The sequence below is a fragment of the Athalia rosae genome, chromosome 3 (genome assembly GCF_917208135.1).
Source record: "Athalia rosae chromosome 3, iyAthRosa1.1, whole genome shotgun sequence".
Taxonomy (NCBI): domain Eukaryota; kingdom Metazoa; phylum Arthropoda; class Insecta; order Hymenoptera; family Athaliidae; genus Athalia; species Athalia rosae.
Genome location: NC_064028.1, coordinates 14950230 through 14965756, shown reverse-complemented (window position 1 = coordinate 14965756; position 15527 = coordinate 14950230). Strand labels below are relative to the sequence as shown.

At 42.6% G+C, this 15527-nt stretch overlaps 2 protein-coding genes and 1 long non-coding RNA gene across 11 annotated transcripts in view; 1 reads left to right on the top strand and 2 right to left on the bottom strand.

Moving 5' to 3' along the window:
• Positions 1–172: 172 nt before the first annotated feature.
• On the bottom strand, positions 173–6730 carry LOC105691972. Its single transcript, XM_012410826.3, has 9 exons — positions 6271–6730; positions 3627–6152; positions 3423–3531; positions 2536–3335; positions 2186–2473; positions 1792–2127; positions 1536–1698; positions 1120–1442; positions 173–1019 (listed from the first exon to the last, which is right to left on the bottom strand). The coding sequence occupies exons 1-9, from the start codon at positions 6379–6381 to the stop codon at positions 789–791; spliced, it is 4887 nt and encodes a 1628-aa protein (XP_012266249.2). The 5' UTR covers positions 6382–6730; the 3' UTR covers positions 173–788.
• Positions 6624–15527, top strand: part of LOC105691933 (disco-interacting protein 2) — a 28394-nt gene continuing 19490 nt past the window's right edge. For 2 of the 9 annotated variants that reach the window (XM_012410762.3, XM_020855792.2), the window contains exon 1: positions 6626–6819. In XM_012410762.3, the coding sequence (XP_012266185.1) occupies positions 6735–6819 (85 nt within the window). In that variant the 5' untranslated portion in view covers positions 6626–6734. Of the gene's footprint in view, positions 6820–10997; positions 13668–15527 lie in introns of those variants that run through there. The other 7 variants (XM_048652350.1, XM_048652348.1, XM_048652352.1 and 4 more) reach the window with 5 other exon arrangements.
• LOC125500251 lies at positions 6848–8176 on the bottom strand. Its single transcript, XR_007277516.1, has 4 exons — positions 7855–8176; positions 7534–7682; positions 7225–7477; positions 6848–7145 (listed from the first exon to the last, which is right to left on the bottom strand). It is a non-coding gene; the product is annotated as an uncharacterized LOC125500251 (long non-coding RNA).

The window sequence follows — 15527 nt, the reverse complement described above, 5'->3', positions numbered from 1 at the left end:
GACACGCGGTGTCCGCGCAAAGTGACAAGGAGGACAAAATGTTCAGGTAAAGCATCTCCTGCCACACGATCATGGACTTGAAACATGCACATACTAATACTTACTGTACCTATTCAGTCACATGTCGAGTTTTGTAGGACTGATATGGATTGGTTCGTATAAGTCGAGCATCCACAGCAAAGTCGCTTGAATTTTTTATTCAGAAATTCGGTTAATCAAAAACAAACTTATTTGTAAACAGGGTCGATTAAAATTTACATGCTGTCAATAATTAATCTTTTTTCGTTTAACTTTAAACCTATACATATATTAGAAAAGTAATGTTAGCTGAGGTCTTGGTGGGCCAATTTTACTCTGCGTTGTTCGTTATTTTTCACTATTTGAAGAAGCAACATCACGAAAGACAATGTTGGGCTATCCAGATACAATGTGTGTGGCCATATATTCCTTTTACATTTCGTCAAGCTCAATAAAAGAGAAAACAAACGAAAATACGCAGCATGCTCATAATAACGCTTTATAAAATTAAAATTTGTATCTAAGACCGTATGCCTAGTCACAGAATTATTTAGCCGCTACCGGGACTTGAATTCATGCAAAAAATAAATTAAGGGTTTGGGTAAAGTAAAAAGTAAATAATCACACGTCTGCATTGGCTAATAACCTATTAACTGCCAATAGTGTGGTTCAATTCTATAGTCCGGAGCATCGTGGTCCAAAAAAAATGAATATGAACTTCCCAAGAATGGAAATCTATGGCAGTCCAGTAAGTAATTGTAACTAAGTCCCTAACGCATAGCCAAAATTTCTCGCGTGGCTATTTGGCAGATGAGTTCAAAATTTACGGAGAGATGAGCTCTCCAAAACTTACAACGTGACCACACTAATGCTGAATAATTCGGACTTTGTATTCCATGGAAAATGCGCGCAACTGCACGCCCTGTAAAATTACTATCCCGATAACAATGGACCAGATTTCGAACGTCACTTGCAATCTGGGAATCGTTCAGCAGCTTGGTCTGTAGAGGAGGAAAAAAAAGACAAATCAATATGAGACTGATGAAACGAATGACTCCGCAAATATAATAACGAATTTCTCAATCATTAATTCGAACGAACCTCAAGTTTCAAATCGATTTCTTCCATAGGATTTTCAGATTGGAAATACTCCCTGATTGTCTTCTTCAGCGCTTCGGATCTGTCCAATAAATTTTCTGTAAGCTCTCGACATTGCCTGACAGAATCTACCGACACTTTTGATAGTGCTAAGCAAATCGCTTCCAACTGGTAGAGGCCCATTCGCTGTTGCGTTGACGTACGTTCTGTCAATAAATCCAAAGCTTCGTCTAACTCTGCATTGGATAAATCTCCAGGTGCTCTTACTCTGAAGCCTAGTGTATCATAATTTACAGATATCGCAGTTCTTTTCCATCCGCCAGTTTCTGTAAGAAGAGTAGACAAAAAAGTAGATTTCAGTTTACAAGAAAAAAAAGAGCACAATAAAGGCAGAGGAAGAATCAAGGATATAAATATACCTGTATTCTTCCACTCCAGATCTTTTAGGTGTCCTTTCACGACACCGCTATCCCATCCTATAGCAGCAGCAACATCCACGACTGGGAATTCTATGATCGAACTATTTTCATGAGATACTCCTCGTTTAAGATCTAAAGCAATGGCCATGGCCAGTGGTGGTGACTAGAAAATAGGAGATCAAATAATTACATCCACGAATTTTATAGACGTGTCTTGCAGGGTATGCAATCGTCAGATTGTAAAAATTAATCTTACGGATTGAGCGGCAATTTTCAGAGCTTTTGGACCATTGTAACTGGTCACCTTAGCGTTAATGTAAACCGATGGTAAAGTGGTGATGAATTTTTTCGGATGAAGTTCAAGGTAACAAAGAAGAGTGGAGATAATTTCTTGAGGTATGTCAAGGGCCATCACAATTTCGTCTACTGGTATGGCCACTTCGTGCCCTGGGCATCTTTTGTTAACACCGGGATTGCCGGTATTGGCACAAGAGCAGGGTACAAATACTTTTTGTAACAAACGTCTTATCATATGTCTGTCAACCCCATTGGCATAGATGTGACGACGTAACTCAGCCTTGTCACCTGAAGTCTAAAAATCATAATATCGATGAATCCAGTCTTCCGACTAATGATATTGTATCTCTTACCTCGGAACTTATGAACACGTGACAATGGGCAGGAAGACCGTCTCGCCCAGATCTGCCAACCTCCTGCACGTAACTTTCGAAATTTGAGGGCATATTGAAATGAATAACTGCCCTAATATCAGGCTTATTAATACCCATTCCAAAGGCAACCGTCGCAACTACAATTCTAGTGTCTCCATTCATGAACGCTTTTTGAACAACCTTCCTACGAGAGGCAGATAATCCTGCATGATAAGCCTCTGCTATGGGGGATACCTTTTTCTCTGACTTTCCATAACTTTTAGGATCCTGTAAGAAGGCCATATCGGAATGTTTATTGAATATTTAGAATTAGTCAGTCTGGTACTCACAGTTAAAGATGTTCTTAATAAGCCAGCAATCCTGACACATTCGTCTCGCCTTGTGCAGTAAACGATCAGAGAATCCAAATTTTCGAACCGTTGGCTCCGTAACAATTCTATCAGCGCATGATCACGATGCTGATCCTTCGATGCCGTTAAAGTTAAATTACGAGGCAATGGAGTATCAGAAATGACGCCAGCCATTCCATCGGGGATATTTAGATAGTTAACGATACTTTCAGCAGTCGATTTTGTGGCTGTTGCAGTCAGGCCCAGAATGGTTTTCACTCCTAATTTTTCTCTCAATACTTTACAGACCATGAGATAGGATGGCCTAAAGTTGTGGGACCATTGAGAAATGCAATGCGCTTCGTCGATGCAGGCAAAAGCAATCGGAGGAAGTTGTCTGAGAAGGGCACCGAAGCCTGTTGACTTTTCCCCAGCAACAACAGCTTCTGGAGATACGAGGAGAATATCGAGAGTCCCTGCTTTCACCTTGTCCATAACGATTGTTCGTTGTTTTGCTGCTAGGGCAGTGTGCAGGCAAGCGGCTGATAGAAACTTTGGAACTCCGGTCACTTGATCATCCATCAAAGAAACTAGAGGGGATATAACAAGGGTGATGCACCGCGAATGCTTAGCATAAAGATAAGCAGGTAGCTGGTAGCACAAGCTTTTTCCAGCACCAGTTGACAAAGTGACTAACGTCGACTGTCCGGACAATATTCTCATCACTGCTTTCTCTTGCCCAGGTCTGAAGGCCTCGTGACCGAAATTTTGCAATGCCTCTAAGACGTCATTTGGTGTTGCTGCAATATCAATTAGAATATGGAAAAAGTGAGCATTTCTTCACAATTCGGGTTACAGGTATCCAGTAAATGAAGTAAAAAAATTACCGCTAAGTTGATCGCTCAATTCTTTGGGGTATAAAGGTTTCACTGGACCAATTTCTGGAGGAAGGAGTTTGGCAAGTAGATGTTCAGGTATGATATGTCCTGAATGAACCTACAGACAAGATTTATGTGCGTTCTCTTACCAATATTTTGGAAGATCTCAAGCAAGCAGTAATTGAAAGTATTACAGATAAGCATGTAACTCACAGTTTCAGAATTATTAATTTCGATGTCGTCTGCAAAGTCGAGATCATCTAACAAACTGTCGATGTTCTCGTCATCAGTGGGAACAGTTTCAGGAATAGCAGGTGGCATATTTTTTATCTGGTTTTCATTGTTTTCATCATCTTTCATATGTGGCAAAAGTAAGGCACGGGAAGAAGTCTGTGGGATAATACTGATCCTATTCCGATGAGCCGCCAGAACAGATTCACTCGCCATCTTTGCCGCCTCATCCAGTGTTGGATACTCACATGGTTCTTCATCACCAATCAGTGGGAGCAATTCATCAGATTTCAGCGACTTGCATTCCTTAGAAAAGTGCCCAATATCACCGCATTTGAAACATTTTAAAATTCCCTTGTTTTCAACTAAATCGGCCAAATCCAGACTTCCTGCTCCAGATGCCAATTCTTTTTTCTTCTGCTTCCACTGATTTTTCTTGTACTTTTGGAATGTCATGGTCTTTTTCCCTCTTACAAACACTTTCTTTTTCAGATTAATTCTCACAAAGTTTTCGTTTAAACGTCCAGTAGAAATTTTTTCCGCAAGTCTTTCTTTATCTGTCAGTTTCTTCTTGCTGTTAGAGCCAGATGCTTCAGGTGCTGTTACTCTGTCTGTAGGCAGAGATTTAGAAATGACTTGCGAAAAATTGGCAACTAAATCACCACTCTCAATTCTTGGCAATGCAAATCGGGGTACTGCATTTACTGTATCAACTCCATAAATTTGGGGCTCAGGTCTCTCAACTAGTTCATTTTTCTCCCTAGTTGGAGAATGGACAATTTCTTTCTTGCTCGCTCTTGATGGCGGCTTCCTAATAGGTCGTGTTGTTTGAATTTCTACATTTTCATCATTTTTCTTTTGAGTTCGTTTTGTTTGAGCAGTTTTCCTAGTGGTGCATGTGGTTCGGGTTTTTCTCGTTTTTTTAGTCACCTCATCTGCGATTTTACTTTCAGGCATAGCATCAGATTCAGAATCATCAGAAGTATTTTCTTGGATTCTTCTATAGGCTTTCCGCTGCGTTTGTCTCGTATTTTTAGTGGTGCCCGTTGTTCGAGTACTCTTGCAATCAGAATTATCAGGAGTCTTTTGTAGGATCTTTCTAGAGGCTCGTTGTCGAGTTCTTGTTGTAGGAGCAGCTTCTTTAGTAGTACGCATCGGTGGAGTTCTCTTTACTTCTTCGGTTTTTTCACTGTCATTACACATAGCTTTGAATTCAGAATTGTCAGAAGTATCATTCTGGTTCCTATTATTGAGTCTTTTTACAGTCTGTGTGGTAGGAGCAGCTGCCACAAGCTGTTCTTTCACTTCTTTTGGAGCAGTAATCTCATCACATTGGTTTTGCGTATTGCTGTTCTCTGTGTTGTCAGTTACCAATTTCACTTCTTTTTTGTCCGTAATATTCACTTCTATTTCACTATTTCTCGGTATCGACAATTCTCTTAAACTACTTTCCACAGTTTTCACGGAGTATGGCAAACTAGAATTAATTTCAAGAGTCTCTTGTGACGATGGTAGGCTGCCCAAACTTGGCAGATAAGGTTCCCTGCATGGCCGTTTAATTGCTTGTCTTTCCACGCTGCTTGCACGTATTCTAATATTCCTAACACGTTTGTTCTTACGTTCACCTTCGGAGTCACTGCCGCAAACAAAATCTTCTTCGTCGGAAAATAGCGGGGGTGTTTGTGAACTAATTAAGGTATTTATCGTGTATGGTGAATACGTGCTCGACTCCAATGATTCAACTCCAGAATCGCTGATTCCAGATAATCTGTTCGGTTGTGACAATGAACCCTTGGGATAATTTTGATCTGAACATCTCTCTAGCCAGCCTGCATCTATTTTCCTGGAAATATTCACCGCCTTGCCTGCTATTAACTGATGAATTGCACTTACCGGCTGGGAGCTTATTTTACCCTCTGTGCGACTTACTTTTACCTTATCCCCTAATATTGGTTTCATTATTTCATTGGGATTAAATCCATCCTCTGTTTGGGAGTCAACTCCATCTTTTTGAATCAATGATGACATGCTGGTGTCCAAATCAGACCTGCTCTTAGACTTGACCATTGATAAAGACTTCCTAGGATTTCTCTTGGTGAAACTGGTACTATTAAACAATTTCTGCGACAACTGAAATGAACTTGATCTACCCACGAGAAGATTTTCCTTTTTTTGTACCACTTTTTTTTCATTGTTCAAGTGACTTCCCCATGCCCCTTCTGCGTTTATTCCAATCTCTGTTGGTACAGCCTCGAAGTCTGTTTCTTTTGGAAGTTTCTCAATTTCTGGATTACAATTTTCTGTATTGCAAACATCAGGTGGTAACTCCGTGTTTTTTTCAACAGAATCTACCGCGACAGACGTGTTCAATGTGCAAGTAGATATGTTCGCTTGTACATCGTCAGAAAATGTTATATCCATTAAAGTTTCTTCCAAAGCTCGCGTCTTCAATTTCCAGTACATTTTGTACGCATCTCTGATCGAGACGTCAGCCTCCTTGATATCGTTCTGGTGAAAACATCAATGAAAACTTGAATTACTTCTACAAGAATTGAGGAACATGCGTACCTGAGGCGATACTAAAGGATCGGGCAGGTAAAGATCCGGTAAATGTAAGCTCACCCACCTTGTTTGGTTTCCTCCCATATTTTTCCATAAAGCCGCTTTCCCATTGCTTTACTTTCGATTTTGACTTATGGTATTTACTTTTGAAACTCGGATTTTCCAGGAGCTCCATGTCGTGGGATTAGGAAAAATAGTCTACATTAAATATTATGAGAGAAGGCGATCCCACCGACAGGAGAGTAGTCGACATACGGATGGTAGGATTAGGTTATAAAATGTTCAGAATTTTGACAGATTTTACGCGCGTAAATATAATTTTAATGTTCGATAGTCTCGAGGCGTCAACTCGAAGTTTGAGTCGAAATCGGAGATCACCTGTTCGTCGAAGTTGACATCTGACGAGTGTCTCCGTCTGGCGTGGTTCATATAAAGCAGTAAAAAGCAAGATGGCCAAATAGTGTTAACGGGTTGTGGAATGTGCGGTTGGAAAATTCGACATTTCGGTAAAGTGCTGATGGCCTAGCGATGGCCGAGTTTAACATCGACGTGAGCAAGCTTCCAGAGGATGTCAGGGAAAAGCTTGCGGAGCTGGATCTCGAGCTATCTGAAGGTATTTAAATCAAATAATAACTGCTAAACGACTAACCCCTTCTGACTCACCGCGTAGCCTGTAGAGGTACGTACCCTGCGTCTGGCGCCTTCGTAATAATCGATAATTTCGTACTGTTGCCATTTTAATTCGCAAGAATTGTACGTGACACCGTGTTATGTGAATACCCAAGGTGGGGCTTATCCTAATTTGTTATTCTAACCGCCCTTAATTACCGCTGACGACCGTCTAATTGAGCCCATCATAAAAGCTGCACCACTCGACGAACGAGAGACAGTTGGCTGGAACCAGCAGCCGCACCTCTCCATTCAATTCTCTCCATTCATCTGCAAAACCAAACATTTTCAGACTCCACACCAATTAATTCAACATAATTAATCCCGCGAAATATCAAACCCCTATTACCATGGAAGGCCTCGCATACCGTTCCACCGGCTCATTAACTCCTAACGTGTTCGTCCCCTTTAAATAATCCTTTGTCCCACGTTTCACGCCGATCTATTGTCCTATTTGTTGCTACCCCGATCTTGCCCTCGATGACGATAATTATGATGGCAGTGGTGTTCTTTATGTTCAATATGATCCCATGTCACCCAACATGCCTGTCAATCCTCTTCGTCATATTCTCTTTCCGAGGGGAATGACGTCAACCTCAAAGCTGCAGGTGTTAAGTATCAACCTGACTGACTAATTGTGAGAAAAACCATGCTATACCTGTGCTGATCGGTTAGCAACGCTCTCAAACACTCGGAATTCGATATAAAGAATTCCAAATCCCCGGAATTGAAACCGAGCAAGTCGCCTCGAGTCGTTGGCGAATTCGTAAAATAATTTCGTTTGCGAATTCCTGATCTTCGAGCTACCTGGAGAGAAAGAAATCCGTACAGTGCTTCATTTGGTTTCGTATTTTACCTCGAGAGACTTGGTCAGGTTGCGTTATTAGCTTATCTCATAAGCACTGAGAACACTATTTTTAGGTTTTATACTCAACGATCTTAAAAGAAGCAGCACTGCCTGTTGCTGCATTTTATTTACCTTGCCCTAAGGCTACGCCATCATTTTTATGAGCACAAACATTTATCCCCAATAACGATCGTTACGTAAAAATACTTGTTTTTATCTTTATCTTTTTTCATCACTTTTCCCCTATCGTAACACTTGCTGCCGCCCATAGATACGAAACGTCAGTTGCCGCTTGTCCAACAGATGTTTTATTATTTGATACGATACGAAGACGTTCGTTATTAAGCTTTTGATGTATTCGAATCCTCGTACTTGCTTTAGGATCTAGAAATACCTCATAGATTTACCGTTGTCGTAGCCAGGATGGAGCGGCTCTTTTTATTTTTATCTCCTAGTCTGCAAATACGAGGAATTTTTTAAACAAAATTTTCTTCGTTTCGAAATCTGGTTCATTAGATTCTACGAACTCGCCAGTTATAATCAATTTTAAAACATCCTGTTATCCTTTGTCAAATAAGTTTTTCGACAAACTTCCCCGGAGCTGACGAAGAAAAAAATAAATAAAAATTACACAATGCCAGTTTGAAGCCGCAGCACACTCGACCGCACGTGTAATTCTTTTTAATTTTCTGGCACACACAACACACAATATATTAAAACCGATGACGTATCCACCCTATTCATACCCAGCTCTTTTTATTCTCAACTTTTAAAACGCTTACAACTATAACTGGAATAATTACATTATGTACCTTATGCTGCTATTACCTAATTTTCGTTGCCCATGCAGGAGCTCAATTCCGAGCTACCGGTATTCAACGTGTGATTGAGACTCAACAAACGAGGCAGTTACTGAAATCGTCCGTTAAGTATTTTGAAGAATCAGCCGCCTTTTCACCAGAAACAAAGTTGGATGATCTGAGTAATTAAAAAAGCGTAAAAAAGAAGATAAGGTATCGCTATTACACGTTTTCAATTATGAAAAGGAAAAGAAGTAACATGATATTTGAGTCCATCGGTCGATCGGTCTCATCTCGGCGGTTGCATGTGTAGAAAATATGCAGATGCAATAAAATCCGTGGTGTATGAAAATGGAGTGAAACGAAAAGGTACTAAAAAAAATAACTATGACCCATGGGTGTATCGGGTTACGTGTCCACGCGTGCAAATACCATGAAAAACGATCGGGTTGTTGCTCTTCAAGGGTGAGATTATGGCGTTCCAATGTCGTCGGTCGAAGACGAGGGTCAAAGTCGTTTGAGAAAATACGAGTGAAAAGAGAGAGAGAGGGAGAGAGAGAGAGAGTGAAAAGAGAGAGAAAAATTGTGCAGAAAACGCTACGCCGAGAAATTCTGGTTCCCCGTTTCTTTCTTTCTCTTTCAAAGTAGGGAAAAGGAATAAAAATCGAGCGAGGTCGAGGCCCTCGCAAAAGATCCCGATTAGTCACGTCGCGTCTTTTATATGCACATCCGCACTATGACGCCTTCTGACGCGAGCCGTCGCTAGCAAAGAAATTGTGACGTGTTGCCGCTGCTGTTTCTGCTGCTGTTGCGTACAGGTGGGCGATTCACCGGGATAGCCGGTGCCGGTATGGACCTCTCGAGATCAAGGTCGTCCATCGTTGGGTAAACGTCCTCAAAACGCCTTGAATCGACCGGTGCTTGCCGCTTATAACGCGTGCTGCACCACCACAACTCACATTTTTCACTCCACATACGTATTCATTTCTTCTTTCGTTCGTTGCCTCCGAGCAAAGTTCACGTGTGTTACGTACGTATACTATACAATCGGTAGACCGCGTAACGCCAAACTCCGACGATTTTTTTCGACGATTTTGCCGATAACATCGACGGGAAGAGATGTGAACTTTTATGAAATGAGATTCTAATTACGCAATGGAGATTTTTTCCGCATCTTTTTTCCCCCCGAAACTTGAACCATTTCGTTTTCTAATGCATATCCAGCGGCATTGAATTTCCTGCGTGGATTAGACTAAGGTTCTACGTTATACCATACTTCTGAGTATGAGGTTCAATTTTCAGGGCTTGTGATGGAAGTCCTTTAAATGTTTCCGGATTAGGCAATCGGTCCGTATACGTGTGTTTTTACACGTTCTCAATAACTTCCGGAAGTCCTTCTCATGTTACGAAATTATTACGGGTATTATATGTATACGATATATATATTGTATGGATGCGCGAACCCCGTATGACGTTGTATAAAAAATTACGCCGGCTGATCACGATATCCGTCGTCATCGTCAGTTGAGCCGGAGAGTAAAATGAATATAGCGGTGCGATTTTAATCAGCGATTAATTTACCTTCAAACGATCGGCGAGGCAAGAAAGAAAGAAAGAAAGAAAGAAAAAAGGAAAGGTAAAGGTCACGCAAGAGGAGGAATTTTGATGCAGGTACACATAGCTTTTGAGCGTTACGCGAGCGGCGATATACAGGTAAAACCGCATCGGGAGAAAGTACCGCAGATCCGTTGTCTGATATTCAAAGGGTCACTTGTTAATTTAAAAACTTCTTTTCCTCCCAACAGCCTCCAGACTCTTAGACTCCCAGGTACCACTCTATCCCGTCTACTTTGTATCCGTGGAGAGTCAATTTACCCGGAGAAAGGGTCAGGTAAGTGCAGCGTACCTAACCAAGGTACGATCTCGTGTACGTACGTACCTTTTGATACGCATACTTGTACCATTTTTAACGCACACGTGGACGAGGAGTAACGGACACCTGGATGTGTGCGCGCGCGCGTGTGTGTGTGTATACCGATGTAAGTGTATACGTGTGTATAGGAAAATGGCAGATGATGGGGGGATATACGTGAAACATGAAAGGTGTACCTACCTACCCAGCGCATATACGTATGGTATAGGAAAGGCACGAGGAGATATGAGACTCGGTGAATTCCGTTCGTGATCCTCGTTCGGCCGCAGCCTCCTCCTATATCCTCCTCGAAAGAGCCGCGGATACTCGGAGGAAAGGGAGTGTTGGTTGGGTTAGTTATACTCGTGCCCACTCAAACGAGATGAGAGAGGAGTCCTCGGTTGCCTCTTATTCCCTTAGCTTTGGCTTTGGCTTTGGCTTTATAGCCTCAACTTCGGTGTGGCCCGACTCGCGCCTACATCGTGCCTCGGGCCAGTGCTCGTCGTGATGCGATACGCGATGCTGTACGATGCGCGGTAGTTGGCAGAAGAAGAAGAAGAAGCAGGAGAAGAAGAAGAAGAAGAAGAGTGGGATTTTGAGGAGGAGAGTTCTTTGCGTCGGTAACAGGAACAGCAACAGAAACAACGACGACGTCCCCCACGTCGGAGAGAGTGGCCGAGCGACTTGCCACCACCACAACGTCCCACCATCACCATCACCATCATCATCGCCACCATACCCACGAAGGAGGCTCGACCGCCGCCTTGCCTCTCTTGGTTCGCCTTGTCTCGCCTCCTCCTTCGGTGTATATAGTACCGACTTCGATTCCTCCTCCGAGGCTGAAAGTCTTTTTAACTTTATTTAATAGCAGCACCAACAGTTTCGTGCAGACGATTGAGATGCCGGTTTGTTGCCGAACGCGCTCTTCGTCACATTCGGGGTTGAGCGTTGATTAGATAATATCGAGAATCCGAAGGTATTCGATCTCGTTGATCGTCGATTGGCGCGAGTAAAATTTTCTTTCCCAAAATAACGATAAAAGTTCGCCGTAAAAACAATTTCATCGAACTCATGGTGTGCGACGCAAGATGCGGTTCAGTGGTGTAAAGTTTAATAAATGTGCATCGCAGCGGATTAAAGTGCGCGCTATGCGATAGGGGAATTTATGCATTTGCGATTAGCTGATACGAAAGTAGCAACGTATCGCGTTGCCTTATGTACAAATTCTTGATGTGGAATCCCTGAGGAGGGATTGGGTTATTATATTCTCGATTGAGTATAGATCGAGGTTGCAGCGAGGCTAACGATAAGTTGCTGCCGCCGCTCGTGCTGCGGGTAAGTTGAGAATCGAAGCGTGTGCCGCCGCTTGGAATGCGGTATTGAAGGATATAGCCTAGAGGGTGGTGCGCAGGCGGCACACCGTCGCGGGTTCATGAGGCCTCTGTCGTTCGAAAATCTGAGGAGGCTGGTGGGCCGGGGAAAAGATCGCGACGAGCCGTCGTTCAAGAGGAGCGAATCCTTCAAGAGGATATCGATTCGAAAAAGTTATCTAGATCGGGGCAAGCGGAGACAGAAATTGCAGCAAAAAAACGCCGCCGAGGCTCGCGAAAAAAATCAAAATGTCGTTACCCCGTCGACCGGAGGGAATCAAACTGGCAAGTTATTACCGAATCGCGATTCGGAAACTCCGATTTCTCTGCAAGAAGACGTCGTCGGGGTCATTGGATATGGGGAATGGCTCCATGGCGTCAGAACCGCCCACGACATTAACTCCTCGGGAGCTACGAACGCCCAACAACAAAACCAAATACAGTCTCACGACACTTCGCTTTTGTCCAATAAATCCACCGTCGATCTTTCCAACGAATTGGCCAACAGATTCGAGGTATTGAAATTGGAGAAATCTCCCGTCATCGGCAGAAGAGATATTAGATCAAACGCCGGGCATTCACAGGTGCAACTAGTTATACTCGATAATAAAGATCGTAATTCTCCCGATTCGGCGGAATCTCAGCTACAAAGTGACCAGGGAACGACGCCGAGTGTTAGTATCAGCTTCGGAAGGATCTGGAGAGACGGGATTCCAGTGTCGTCTTTAGTTCCTGGAGCACCCTGCGCTCATCATTCGTTGGACAGCGCTCTCAAGGAGCGCAAACCTCAGCCCACAGTTTCCAGGACTGTTTCTGCCCCGGAAAAATGTCCCGTAACGATCAGGGAGGACGGAACAAACGCTTCTCACGGTTTCGGTTTCTCTTTGTCGATTTCACGACTCGCGGCATTCAGGAGATCCAAGAATGGATTTTTCCGAAAAAAGACGCCGAAACCTTCGCTGAGCGTCAGCCCTGACGGGTATTTCAAGCGGATTTCAGCGCCGCGCAAATCGACCGCCGCTTCGCTGGGGAATTCTTCATTTAGAAAAAAAGGTGGACGCCGATCGTCGACCCGGAAGTTTGAAGGCACTCGAAAAACTCGGCTCGTAACAGAAGCCGGGGGGGAAGTCGAAGACCGTTCTTCGAGTCCCGTATGGTTCGTTCCTCCGGAGCGACGAAGATCCCGCAGGCATCGCAGGGTTTGGCGCGAGATTCGCTACTTTCCAGACGAGGTTGAGGCCCAGATCGACCGGGACGCTTACTCGAATCATTCGGACGAATTCGACGATCAGAAGCTCCTGCTTTCCGGCGATTTCAACCAAAGGTCGGAATCGAGGAACGATATTTTCGCCAACGACAATCGAAGGAGGCCTTCCTCCTCGAGTTCCTCGTCGCCCTCTTCGGGTCAATTTTCGGCTGTCGGAAAGATCAGCGATTTCAACGAAGACAAGCTCGTGTCCGCCGAATTGCGGGTCTCCGGCGCTCTCGCGAAACGGAGGAGCTGGCAGCCCGATGTCCCTGCGAATTATTTCGCTTCGCGGAAATTCAAAAACTTCGTCGGACGGCTGGATAACTCCTCGTCTTCGGCTTCTCTCGCTTCTGCTGTCGTTTGTACGCCCAAAGAATCGGAACGCAGCTATAATCGCTGCCCCTCCTGTACCAGTGAAAGTGATTCCGAGCCGCTTCAGAACCAGCCTTCTTTGGTTATGAACGAAAAAGGTGGAAAACAACGACACGATCAACAAAATATACAACACCACCAGCAAAGAAGAAGACCCCTGAGAAGGAGGTCCCAATTACGGAGAGGTGGACAGCCGGTTTATCTCGTGCGAAAATGTTCATCTCTCCGACGCAACAGATCCCGTGAGTCATTTTGTGTTTGTTCACGTTTTCAAATTTCTCGGTGTTCCGATTCGACGAAAAAAAAAAAAAAAAAAAAAAAAAAAATTAGGAGAAATATCGAAGCACCGATTTTCAACCGCGTGCGAAATAATGAGAGCGAATCACCTTATTGCGGTTATCGGAATTACTATGAAAACGGGTGCATTGAAGGGAATCGAAATTCCCTCGAGGTATAAAATAGAGATCGGTTCGATGTATAGAATTAGGTAAACATTCCCGTGGTTATCCATGGAAACTGTGATCTGTGTCACAGAATGAAGCGAAGCGTGATAAAACGGGTTTTCAATTCCCCGTCAAGTCCATCTGCTCGACACGACCACGGGATTTCCTAGTCTGCACGGGCACCTTCCGCAAGAGTTTCCCGTTCCGTATGAGAAGAAATTTTTCACCTCGTTGCAAAAAAAAAGTACATGAACGCGCAATTCGAATGCGGCAAATAATTGAAATTATTTTTCATATTTCAGGAGGATATTCCAAAGATTTCCCACAGATCCCACTCTGTCTTCAGCCTTGCTCGAGTCCCAACCCCATGAAACATTCTGCAGATTACTTGCTAAAATTCAAAGAACATGAAGGAAAGACGAGGAAAAAATAATCGAAAGTTCATAATTAGGAAGTAGGAGTGACGAGGATATTTAATCTATCATTTGAAATTAGGTGATTTAATTGATTACAAAAAATGTTCACACGCTCCTTGTTACGTGTATAATATATTACAGCGACAAATGTATATTTACATAATTGGACATTAATCGCACAAGTCATAATCATACCGTCTAGTAAAAGTGTCACAGAGGAAACGTGTTGTTACAATTGATAATAATCGTCATAAGAAAATTCTAGCGTTCTCTCCTGTGTAAATATCTATGTATGCGTCATGTATAAAAACCATTTATATAAAACTGCATAGATCACACCGTATGAGAACGCCGCACAATCTAATTTTTAATTTAACAGTACATGGAAAACTATTTATGAAACATAATTTTACCATAAATTGTTTCTACACTGCACTGTCTAGATAGACATTACATATTTATATATTATGCTATATGTACTGTAATATTGCATTGGCCAATGACCGCATCGCTCGTAACAACTCGCCTACGTATAAAACGACAATTTTTCCATTGGACAAATTGGGTCAAAAATAGCGCTACTTCCTTCTATTATAATGTACGAGAGTAAATAAATACATAAATTCAATTTTTACGTAATGAATAAATAATCGTTGAAACGAGCTGAAAAGAAAAATGGATAAACTAGAATCTTCGCTACAGTTTTCGCATTTATGGTTTTAAAATTTTTACCACCTGAATCTTTTCAACTACGCATACATATGTATACCTTGTACTTACGTATTATACACACGATACTGCGCGTTACGGTTTCCGATTCCAACGGTTCGCGTGATATGCAATTTTTTTTCTATTCCCATTTTATTATCTTCTTCTACTTTTACCTACGTGCATACAAAGGTATGTGAGGAGGTTCACCTTATATATATTTATATATGTATATGCGCAACGATTATGCAAATTTTGAAAAAAAAATAATACGTATCACTCATCATTCGAATAAGCCTGATAACTCGCGCGAGCGCGTTCCCAACACCCTTTATTATCTTCACTCAGATATGAATCTATTTACGCAATTGACTGGCACATGGTGTATACGTATACAGAGATAAAAATTGTTTATTCTATTCGTCAATCTTACACCCCACGTTACGATGAGCGAGCTAAAGTTCTTCCTCTTCTTCCTCCTCTTTTCTCTTCGGTCTCTTATTTTTTTTTACATATCTAAAAATGGGTTGACATG